Raw genomic sequence first — 12,366 nt, forward strand, 5'->3', positions numbered from 1 at the left:
CTCTTTTACCAAAAAGATTCGAAATGGAAAATCTGAAAGAGAAATTTAGACACTGGGAATATATTCTCCATATCCAAAACACCATAAGTGAAAAAATAAATAAAAAAAATTAGTTTATTCTAATTGGAAAAACTAAAACTGAAATTAAAAGAAAGCTCTCTAGATTCAAAGGAAGATTTAAAATATGTTCTAGAAGACTCTCATAACTAACAACCACATCAAATAAGGCTTTATTTTATTTTCATCTTTAATAGGATTTCAAATAAAAATATTCTCCAAACAAACAAAACTACTCAATCTAATATGATCTCAATATTTTTGTCTTAAATTTGTAATTTTACTTTATAATAAAAAAAGTAACAAATCTATTGCTTGCTACTATTTTATAAGATTGCAATTTGAATTTTGTAATAACTCTTTGAAAATATGTTATTATGAGATAAACAAGTAAAGTAAAAATTCTTAAAAATGACCATCAATCATAAAATTAAATAATTATATATGTTTTATTGTGACTTTAATAAATTTTTGTGTATTTATTTAGAATTATAAAATTTTATACTTTTTGATGGAAATTTCTTTACTAGTTTTTTTGTCATAAGGAGGTGGTAAAAATTTGCATTTGAAGATTTATTAGTGCTAGAATATAATAAAAAAAAGGAGAGAAATTGTAATAATTGAGATTGGTGAAGAAAATCGTGATGTAAATAATAATTAAATTATAAAATTACCAAATTATAAAATTACCAAATTATAAAATAACATGTAAACAAATAAAAAAGGTAACCCGTAAAATAATAATTATATCGACTAGTTAATAAAAGAATTAGACTTTGAATTTTGAAATAATAATATAAAAAATTTATTAAAGATTAGTGAACACATCCAAATTTATTATATACTTAGCTAAAATAAAATAAAAAATGTTAAAAATAAAAAAAAAAGTAAAATTCTGCACAGGTATCAAAATTATACTTACCAATAAACAACAATAATAAGTGTGTTGTTGGAAGCAGGGGCATAGGTTCTTCCATGAAAACCTTCCTTTAAGCATTCTTTATGCAAACCTAGATTTTGATTTGTGATTTGTGTATCAGATGAGGTGAGTTCCACCGTGTACCACCATTTTCATTTGTTCAACATCTCTGTCAGATTACTTCCAAAAACACTGCTCTCTCTGTCAGATTAATTTGGTATGTTGGGGACTCTAGTTAGGGTTTTAGGTTTCCATCTCAAATTGCTCGAAACTACTGCGATTTTGCGCCGTTTATTCCAATCTCCTCGATCTACGTTTCTTCAACTCTTTGGTTTCTTGCTTGGTTCTAGCGTGAACGGTTATTGTTCGAAATTCTTTGCTAAAGTTTTATGTGATCTCTATGGTGCTCACCTTATCTCCTTTTTGTTTAGTTTAGTTGAGTTATTGTAGTGTTCTCATAGGTTTTAAATACAGTTGCGACTGCGATTTTGGCCATTATGTCAAGATCTTTGGAGTCAGCTGCACTGTATGGTTACCCTAATCGCGACCACATCTGCTTAATTTGTTAGCAATTTTCGACAATCCTTAAATGTTGTGACAAAACTTGGCCCACTACTGTAATGGTGACTGTTAAAGTGAATTAGGTAGAATTTGGGAAAATATACTGTGAAAGCTTTGAAAGGCAGCAGGGTAGTTTGTTGTGTTACTAGGATTGGTGTTTGTTTGATTGGTGGTGGACTATGGATTATTGCTTGCTATCAGTGGCTAAATGATGTTTGTGTAATGGTGTTTTGCTACTTCAGATCAGTTGTTAAGACGGATTGAGTTTAAGTGGTGGGGTGATGGCGAAGAAAAAGAATTCTCTGGTGTTTATGGATGTGTCCATAGATGGGGATCCTGTTGAAAGGATGGTTTTTGAGGTACTTTTTTGTCTTTATGACTTGTCATTATGTATGCAGTATTCGATCTAAGTCTTGGTTGTGCTTCCATCTCAGCTTTTCTATGATGTTGCTCCGAAGACTGCTGAAAATTTCCGTGCATTATGTACAGGTGCTAAATTCACCTTGCTGAAAGATTTCATTGAATGTTGACAATTTGTTTATGGGACCTTTACTTTGTGAAATTGTATGTAAAATCATTATCATTTATCTGCCGGCATACAAACAAGTGTTGGATATGCAATTGCATTTTTGTACCATGAATTGTGCATGGAAAATTGGAATTCCTAATCAATGATTAACTGATTACCCACCTATTTTTTTTTTCCCTGAAATGTGGCATTATATGTTCAGGAGAAATGGGAGTTGGTCCACACACTGGAAAATCACTGCACTACAAGGGTTCTTTCTTCCATCGGATTTTGAAAGGCTCCATTGCCCGAGTATGTTTATTTTTAGTTTTTCTGGCATTATTTAGACTGTGCTTTAGTAGTTTTCTTTGTCTCCGCATTTCTTTTGGTTAAAAATGGCTTAGTAGTGGTCCATCTTTTAGCCAATTACCGTTGTTTATTCTGTAGGATACAGGGCTGATGGTCACGACTTCCTTTCTTGTGATATAGTTTTAAGGTTGTACTTACTAAGTTATATGTTATTCACCCTCATAATTCTGATAAGCCTTGTGATGACCAACACAATTTGTATGTATTGTTATCTTGTGACCCTGTGTTAATGTCTGGTTTTCTTTTTGCAGGGTGGTGATTTTGTCAATCGAAATGGTACGTATTAAGTTGTTATATTGCCTCCTATTACGAATTGTTTCTCTAGTTCTTGAAGATTGCATTTAATATAATATACATGGTCACTTTTCTTTATGTTTTATCATTTGATCATTCAGTTGTCCGAGTTGCAAGCCATGTTCCATTTTCATGTTTGCTGTGACAATGGTAATTCCTTTTCTAAGTCAATTAGGAAATTAACAAAGCTCTTATGCATGTATGTAGACTGGCTTGTCATTCAATGGCAAGTATGAAAGGATGTAATTATCTTAATTCAGTTAATTTTTATATTTTACCACGATGTGGAATGTGGTAATTTTGAAATTATAGCCATACTATTACATGCTTTTGTCTGTTGCTTAACTTCTTCATATGTTCTCTTCCTTTAATAGTTGTGTCTGTTACAATTTGCCGTGCTGTGGTTGTTATTTTTCCCATTTTATTAAATGGTCATGAACCAATACAAAGCAAAATGAGGCTTGAATAATCACATGTAGCCATCTCTTGTATTATAGCATTGTATTTAAATCTATTAAACCTCATTGACAGTCATCTTTTATTCTTTGTATGACATCCCAAATGCAGCACTGTGCTACATTATGCTATACTCAATCACATTCTTTCTGTGTTTTGCAGGGACCAGTGGAGAAAGCATATATGGTTCCAAGTTCCCAGGTGAAAATGCTAAGTTGTGGTCTTGAGCTCATAATCTACAACATGGATTTGGAACTATTATGTTTATATCTGAGTTTATGTAGTTCTTATAGATTCAACTTGTGATTTATTTCAGATGAATCGCCTAGGCTAAAGCATGATGCTCCAGGCCTTCTTTCAATGCCAGTTGCTGATCGTGACACTCTTGGTTCTCATTTTATAATCACTTTTAAAGCTGATCCCCATCTTGATAGGTATGCTTATTTGGATCTTTTCTTATGGCATTTAGCACTTAGGTCCCATTTAGATATTTATATGATTTTATTTACAACTTATTTGAACTTATCTACGCCAATACTTGATTGTGAAGTATTTTAGTACTCTTTGGATTAAATGAACTTATTAAAACAGCTCTTGAATCCCATATTAGTTGTTTTTGCTTTATTTTTGTAAAAAATTAACCTAATGAACTCATGCCTTTTTGAAAGTTAAAATCAGTTTAAGTGGTAGCTATTTTTGAATAGTTAATTAATTTGATTAAATAAATTATAGTGTATTGGCAAAATTCAACTAGTGGGACAAGGCTTTGTTGTTGTGTTGTCATGATTTTATTTTTTCTTACTATTTCTCGAAACACATTGAAATGTCATTTGGATTAATTTAGAATGCACTTTAGACAATGGAGCGTTGACCTTTTGCTGCAGGTTTTTCTCAATTAAAGATCACGTTTTTAGTATTGTTTTTCTGAGTGGGGTCTCTATCTCATTCATATTATTGTGTAGGAGAGGGTTAATTGCCTTATGTTTAGTCATTACTTCAGAGTGGAGCCAAACGACCAACTTGCTTATTTTGTTTACTTCTGAGTTAATTTTGCAGGAAACATGTAGTCTTTGGCAAGCTTGTACTAGGTCATGATATATTGAAGAAAATTGAAGATGTGGGTGATAAAGAAGGACTTCCAAGTGTAACTGTTAAAATAATTAATTGTGGTGAACATAACGAGGGTAAGAATTCCCTGTCCGTTTTGGAGAAATCTAAGTTCTACCCTTAATATGAAACGTTATATAAATAATTAAATTCTTAATCATCTGTAGAAAATTTGTGTTCCACTGTTGAAATGGTTGAGTATAATGTATTCTTCATTTGGTGTGAATATACTATGTTCCAGTTGGTTAAGTCATTCTCAATTATGTTTGATGTTTTAGTTTGAGTCTATACCTTTGTAGATGAAAAGAAGATAAATAAATCAAAAAAGGGAAGAGATGGATCTTCTGAAACAAATAGTCATTTACTGCATAAGGGAAAGCACCGAAAATCTTCAGGTGACAAAAGGAAAAGGAGAAAGTACTACTCATCAGAATCTGATAGTTCCTCAGATTCAGAAACAACATCTTCTGAAAGTGACAGTGATTCTGATTCTGATATGTCTTCATCATCTTACACAAGTTCCTCCAGTGATGATAGGCGGAGAAAGAGAAAGAGGTCTAGGAAAGATAAACGTAAACGTGGAAAAAAAAGAGATAAGCACCGAGAAAAGAGACGGAGGAAACGAGATAAAAGATCAAAGCGTAGATCAAAGAGGTATTGATTCTGATTAAATATTTGATTATGATTTAATAGATTCCAGTTATAGATGATTGCTTTCGAAGAACTTCTAGTAGCCCTGCAGATCTTGTGGTTTAGTTTATTTAAACCATTCTACAAGCATATTGTGTGTTTTTTTAGATTTTTAATATCATAGCCATTGTCTTACTACCTGAAGATTCATTCGTGGTTCTTGAAATAAAGATATATATTCACTGAAGGAGTCATAAATGCTTTTTTAATATAACAAGTGCTACTGCTACACAATTCCGAAACTCTGCTGCTAATTAGATTGTGTTTGGTGATAGGGAATCGCCCAGTCATACTGATTCAGATAGTGAAAGTAAGAGCAACAAATGCTCTGATATTGAAAGTTATGGTGCCAAAGTGAATGATCAGAATCATGAAGACCATTCTCAGAGACATGGTAATTCTTTAGTCATTCATTTTTTAGTTTGTGTACACGAAATATTGTTTATCTATTAAATTATTTACTTTTTACCTTGTCTTTGATGATGCAAACTCCTTAGAATTTTGTATAATAGTGAATTGTTGTGGGTCTACTGGCCTACTTTGTGGTTGCATTATATATAGTTATTACCTGAAGATAAAGACAATCTGGGGGGTCCATTCCCTACATGGAGGGATTCTAATCTTTTAATCTTAGTTCTCACTTTTTGGCTAGTGTGTAGTATCATGTTTTAATTTTTTTTATTTGATTGCAGCTGAAGGTCAGTCTTCCTCAGTTGTCGAGAAAGAATTACCTCCAATGCACCCTAAAAAGAGGGAGAAACTGGATATATTGAAAGAGGAAGAATTCCCAAAGGAAAATGGAGAGCGGCGTAGCAATGGCACTGGAGCCAACTATAGATCTGAAAGAAGTGAAGTGAGGCAGCCTGATGTGATGGATGATCAACCAGACAAATCTAGGTCTGTTTTCCATTCTTGTCACACACCTCAGTTATTTCTTGTGCTTACCATTTCCTTAAGATATGGTATTTGATTAGATATTGATGAACAGGAGTCAAAGCACGAGTGTAAGTCCTAGGAGGCGCAAGAGCAAAAGCCCAAGCATTAGTCCAAAAAGGAGGTTGGACAGAAGTCCAAGTGGCAGTAGAAGTCCTCATTCTCCATTACGGAGGAGTTTGAGCCAGAGTCCTGTTAGAAGCACAAGGAGGAGTCCAAACAGAAGAAGCGTCAGTAGAAGCCCAATGAGAGGTAGGAAAGGTAGAAGTATCAGTAGAAGCTCTGTAAGACATCATGGGCATCAAAGTGTCAGCACAAGCCCTCTAAGACCCCTTTCTCGGAGCTACCAGAGGACTTCACCAAAAACATCATCCCGAAGATCAATCAGCAGAAGCCCTAAGACATCTCATGGTCGAAGAAGTGTCAGTGCAAGCCCAGCAAGATCCCCTTCTCGGAGCCAAAGGAGTTCACCCATAGCACCATCACGTCGATCAATCAGCAGAAGCCCAGTAAGAAATCACCGACCTAGAAGTGTCAGTAGAAGCCCTTTACGATCTCAAGGTCATAGAAGTGATAGTGGAAGCCCTGTAAGATCCCTCACACCGAGTCATCGCATATCACCCAGAACAAAATCTAGAAGATCAATCAGCAGAAGTCCTGTGAGAACTCGCAACTATAAAAGTATCAACAAAGGCACCTTGAGATCTCGTGGTCGTAGAACAAGCAGTGGAAGCCCTGTAAGATCCCTTTCTCGAAGTGGCCGTAGGAGTTCACCAAGAGCACCTTCACCAAGATCAATCAGTAGAAGCCCTGTGAAAACTGGCAATCATAGAAGTGTAAGTAGAAGCCCCTTGCGATCTCATGGTCACAGGACTGTGAGTGCTAGCCCCGTTAGATCACCTTCATGGGAGCGTCAAAGGAGTTCACCTAGAGCACCATCACGAAGATTGGTCAGTAGAAGCCCGGTAAGAGTGTCAAGAAAGAGTTTAAGCAGGAGTCCAGTTCGATCATCTGCCAGAAGCTTGAGCAGAAGCTCTGGCAGAGTCCCTTTGAGAAGCAATAGTCGGAGTCCAGTTAGAGGGCCAAGCAGAGTCCATCGCCGCAGTTATTCTAGGAGTCCTCGTGGTAGGAGTTTGTCTAGAAGTTTGTCACCTGATGTTTCCCCAAAACGTATCAGAAGGGGAAGAGGTTTTAGCGAACGATATTCTTATGCTAGAAGGTATAGGACTCCTTCTCGATCTCCTGTGAGATCATACCGCTATAATGGAAGAAGTGAACGTGACAGGTAAATTGTTAGTTGTTTATAATCTCTAATTAGTCATCGTACGAAAAGGTGGTATGTTGAGATTTAAATTTTTTACACTTTCTGCTATCAGATATTCAGGTTACAGAAGGTACTCCCCTAGGCGTAACAGGAGCCCACCACCTCGCAGAAGAACCCCACCAAGGTTTTTCTTTTATTTATTTTTTCCATCCTCCTAAAACATCTACATTTCTCAATTTTTCTATTTCCAGAATGAATTATTTCTCGTCTGATTTGATTTATCTGTAAATCTTTATTTTCTGACGCCTAGTGTTTTTATGTCATTTATTAATAAGGATTGCACCATGCATATATACATATGGAGTTTATATGATTATGTCGAAATGTGTATGTAGGTTCCGGAGTAGGAGGAGCAGGACACCATCTGTTTCTCGCAGTCCACGGTACAGGGGTCGACGATACAGTCGAAGCCGGAGCCCTGTCCGCAGTCGTTCACCTGTGGGAACATATCGACGTCGTGTTGAGAGGAGCAGGTCTTTGTCCCGGAGTAGCAGGTCTTTGTCCCGGAGCAAGAGTCCATCACTATCCAGGGCTTCAGTGGAGTCACAATCTCCACGAAAGAACAGCAGGTCAAGGTCCCAGTCCCAAAGCTCAGATGGAAAGAAAGGCCTTGTATCTTACGGGGACGGTTCTCCAGATTCAAGCTGAAGGTGAAAATTTTAGGGAAAGCTAGAGACCCGAGGGTTTAATTTTGTTCTTGCTTTGTTTTCTTGCTTTAATCGGCAAACATGTCTTATTTTTTTCCTTTATAAACTGCTGTTTTGATATTTTGTTCTATTAAATTGGAATGCCTTGCTAACTAGTATTTAGAATATACTGTGTTGTTTCTGTGTATTAAAGTTGGCTCGGACGTGTTACCTATGAAGTTATTTCGCAGTCAGTAAACTCATCTGAGTTTGATTATTAACTTTCGTCCTCCAAATATGTTCTTGGTTAGTATTTACTTTTATATATTTGGCATTTGAGGTATTTTGTTATCTATTGTCTTTGTTCAATGGAGCATATTACTTTTTTAGACTACTGATAAAAATATAATCAAAATTTTACCGAGAATTTCTTCATTGAAGAAAAGTTTACTCAGAACGGCTCATTGCTAGAATGTTTTTGGACTTAAACATGGTGATGATCAGCAATTGTCCCAAATTAATTATTCGTTGCGGTTTTGGATGGCACGCGAAAGGTGCTAATAACCTGGGCACTAGATTGAGCTAGATTTTAAATTTAGTTCCGCCTGTGCTTAAATTTAATTTGATTTCATAATTAAGTTAATAAAATTTTGTATATAACTTATACTTAAGTTAATAAGAGAAATATTTGTCAAGGAAATGTTTATAATTTGAAAAAACTTATATTTTTTTATTTATATTTATAAAATTGATTTTTTTTTATGAAAATTAATTATTTAAAATTTATACTTTGTGGTGTAATCTATTTAAATTTGTTTTTTTGGAAATGTCAAATTTATTTGTATGTAATTTTAATTTAAAAGCAATTTTTTATGTGAATTTATATTTAAAGAATTGTTTTTAAATAATTGTAAGTAACAGGACAAATTTTTTAAATGAAACAGATACTAACAGGGTCTACCTACTATAGTTGTATTCATATCTACTATAGTAATACTATTCGTACCCAGTTGACTCATCCTTATCCTAATCTCACAACACCATACTTGTAATGATTACAACATCTTCTTATAACTTACAAAATATTTTCTCTTAACTCAATACTTTATTCAAGCTAGTGAATGATATCTATCATTCTTGACTATATTATGAAATCATTTTGCGAAAAACATTTTGTAAACAAATATGCTAACCAAGAGCTTGATGGGACATGAGAAATGGTGAAAAGTTCACTATCTACTTTTTCTTTAACTTTTTCTTTAACAAAGTATTGGTTTATCTCTATGTTTTGTTTTGAGACGTTGAATTGGATTTCCAGTAATACTAATAAATGATTTATAGTCTTTTCATTAGTCTTTTGAGATCAATCGTCTTTTCATGTGTCACTTTGAAATCAATCAAAATATTTCCCAATCATAATATGTCGTACACTCCATGTGTCATAATTTATTATTCAGCCACCTCTCCTTTATAAAATATTTTGTTGTCATTAAATTAACACTGTCCGTTTCCGTTTCCGATGATATCAAATTTTTTGTCTGGAATCTTTTTTCAGTTAACCAATTTTGTGTAAGCATTTATATTGTACAATGCCTTTGTCCTTAGCTAGCTTCCCAAGAAGAAATACAGCAGAGCACAATAGGGTGGCTGCCATTTCACAGGCTCACACGCCTTTGAGTAGGGAGAACGAATTATGAAAGAGAGCCAGCTAAAAGGAAAAGGGGAAAAGGAAGCAGGTAGACAATAGCGATCGGAGTTTCAAGAGACAGACAACACCATCTTTACCGGGCGGTGACATTTCTCCATCTCGGTCTTTGTAAGTTTTGTGCACCATTCTAATTTCTTATTCATAAGGTTTGCTCTTTTTAATACTCTAGATTAGTTTGTACTACCTGTTTCATTATAGTTTCTGTTTTATTATAGCTTATATATATATATATATATATATATATATATATATATATATATATTCCAACTACATGCATGGCTTCTGAGAGAGGGATCCTATCCTGCCAATCTCCTTCTTCAAAGTTATTCTTAAAATCAATCTTCAAACCGTTGTAAACATTTTTAGGGTTTATATCTATATGTATACTAATAAAGATTTATGAGTATTATAAGACCGTAATCACCAATTTTCTTTTGCAGAAAATATCAAATATGTTCACTGCCAAATATGGAGGTGGTCTGCCAAATCTTTGTTCATGAAGCTTGCAAATGGAAATCAATGGAAAGTGATTTGGGAAAATGACAACGGTGAGATTTGGTTAAGAGATGGATGGAAGGAATTTGTGGAACATTATTCCTTAGACCACAGATATTTTGTTTTCTTTGAATACGAAAGAACAGATCACATCAATGTAAAGTTATATAAGCAAAGTGGAGTAGAAATAGACTATCCATGTGACACTGGTGATGGAAGTTACAACCTTGGTGAAAATAAGGAGGAACCCATCATAATTTCGGATGAAGAAGAGAGCCCTGAACAAATAGAAGGTAAGGATTCATTGTTTGTTTGCTTTGTTATCTTTATATTTTTTCATCTCACAAAATTTCAAGATTCTTGACAAAACATGTCGTTGACTGGTTTAGTACGTGAATTGCATTCCAAAGGTGAGAGGTCTGTTCAAAAAACTTCATCTTTGAACCAGCCAAATCAAACTAGGGCAAGAGAAATAGCAAGCAATTTCATTTCATGCAATCCCTTTTTCACTGTTGTCATCACACCTTCTTAGGCAATGGAATATCGGTTGGTGGGTAAATCTTAAACATGAAACACATGTTGATTTAGTGTTTGGTTCTGCTTTACATTCAAACTCTTACAATAAAAATATATCTTATGCAGAACGTACCAGATTTGGAAGGCATTATTGAAAAGAAGAAGTATGCGGTGCTGCAGCGTGGGGAAACATCATGAAAAGTAAGGGTGTTATTTAATAAAAGTTGTGTTGCTCGTTATAGATTTGGTGTTGGAATTCGCTTGTTTTTTACAGAAAATGAATTGAAAGCAGGAGATGTTTGTGTATTTGAATTGATTAACAAGTATGATTATATTTTTAAAGTTCATGTTTTTTTTAGAGAGATGACTAATAGGTCTGCATTAAGGAAAAAGATATTGTAATGTTAGACATTTAAACTTTACTGTTATGTTTATTGAAATATAGCGTTGCATTAGGTGATTTACGATTGGTGTTAGGATGAAAGTGCATTAGAGCTTGAGCTAGAACAGTTGATTGATGAACAATTGAGCATATGTTCTTATCTATTGAAATCAAAACTCTGACTTGCTAATGTGAATGTTGGTTGTAAAATCCATTGGTTTAACAAACATTCCAATGGATAAATTATTGCATTTGTTATAATATTTAAGTTAAAATTTATTTAATATAGATGGTGACAAACAACATGAGGGTTAAAGAGAAGCCAAAGCTCCTACTTAAAATATATTGTTTCGCTCACTGTAATTTTCTATTTGTTACCTTAGCGTTTAGTAAAAAAGGGGTAAAGGAAAAGAACAATTTCTATTTACAACGAAACCTTAATGTTGTAGATCGACAACTACTTTGATTGAACGAAAACCAAAAACCCCTCAAACCCTAATTTCGTATAATCCCCAATTTAATATAATGCCTTATTTTAAATTGGGGATTATACGAAATTAGGGTTTAGGGGGTTTTTGGTTTTTGTTCAATCAAATTAGTTGTCGATCTACAACATTAAGGTTTCGTTGTAAATAGAAATTGTTCTTTTCCTTTACCCCTTTTCTACTAAACGCTAAGGTAACAAACAGAAAATTACAGTGAGCGAAACAATGTATTTTAAGTAGAAGCTTTGACTTCTCTTTAACCCTCATGTCGTGTGTCACCACCTATATTAAATAAAGTTTAACTTAAATATTATAACAAATGCAATAATTTATCTATTGGAATGTTTGCTAAACCAATGGATTTTACAACCAACATTCACATTAGCAAGTCAAAGTTTTAATTTCAATAGATAACAACATCTGCTCAGTTGTTCATCAATCAACTGTTCTAGCTCAAGCTCTAATGCACTTTCATCCTAAAACCAATCGTAAATCATCTAATGTAGCGCTATATTTCAATAAACATAACAATAAAGTTTAAATGTCTAACATTACAATATCATTTTCCTTAATGCATACCTATTAGTCATCCCTCTAAAAAACATGAACTTTAAAAATACAATCATTCTTGTTAATCAATTCAAATACACAAACATCTCATGCTTTCAATTCATTTTCTGTAAAAAACAAGCGAATTCCAGCACTAAATTTATAACGAGCAACACAACTTTTATTAAATAACACCCTTACTTTTCATGATGTTTCCCACTCTGCAGCACTACATACTTCTTCTTTTCAATAATGCCTTCCAAATCTGGTACGTTCTGCATAAGATATATTTTTATTGTAAGAGTTTGAATGTAGAGCAGAACCAAACACTAAATCAACATGTGTTTCATGTTTAAGATTTACCCACCAACCGATATTCCATTGCCT

At 33.9% G+C, this 12,366-nt stretch overlaps 1 protein-coding gene across 6 annotated transcripts; it reads left to right on the top strand.

Annotated features, from left to right (window-relative positions):
• Nucleotides 1-1,003: 1,003 nt before the first annotated feature.
• LOC106764785 (peptidyl-prolyl cis-trans isomerase CYP95) lies at nt 1,004-8,125 on the top strand. Of its 6 annotated transcripts, XM_014649180.2 has the most exons (15): nt 1,802-1,896; nt 1,972-2,026; nt 2,269-2,357; nt 2,493-2,541; nt 2,666-2,690; nt 2,810-2,858; nt 3,327-3,365; nt 3,481-3,598; nt 4,221-4,348; nt 4,571-4,925; nt 5,237-5,355; nt 5,654-5,858; nt 5,950-7,179; nt 7,271-7,342; nt 7,554-8,125. In XM_014649180.2, exons 2-15 carry the CDS (start codon nt 2,019-2,021, stop codon nt 7,864-7,866), a joined length of 2,799 nt encoding a protein of 932 aa, XP_014504666.1. In that variant the 5' UTR covers nt 1,802-1,896; nt 1,972-2,018; the 3' UTR covers nt 7,867-8,125. The 6 variants fall into 6 exon arrangements, with proteins under 6 accessions (XP_014504663.1, XP_014504665.1, XP_014504664.1 ...); XM_014649177.2 differs by lacking the exons at nt 2,493-2,541; nt 2,810-2,858 and adding an exon at nt 1,004-1,193 and having other exon boundaries at nt 1,780-1,896; XM_014649179.2 differs by lacking the exons at nt 2,493-2,541; nt 2,810-2,858 and adding an exon at nt 1,006-1,102 and having other exon boundaries at nt 1,780-1,896.
• The last annotated feature ends 4,241 nt before the right edge of the window (nt 8,126-12,366 follow it).

This window comes from Vigna radiata, chromosome 6 (assembly GCF_000741045.1).
Source record: "Vigna radiata var. radiata cultivar VC1973A chromosome 6, Vradiata_ver6, whole genome shotgun sequence".
Taxonomy (NCBI): domain Eukaryota; kingdom Viridiplantae; phylum Streptophyta; class Magnoliopsida; order Fabales; family Fabaceae; genus Vigna; species Vigna radiata.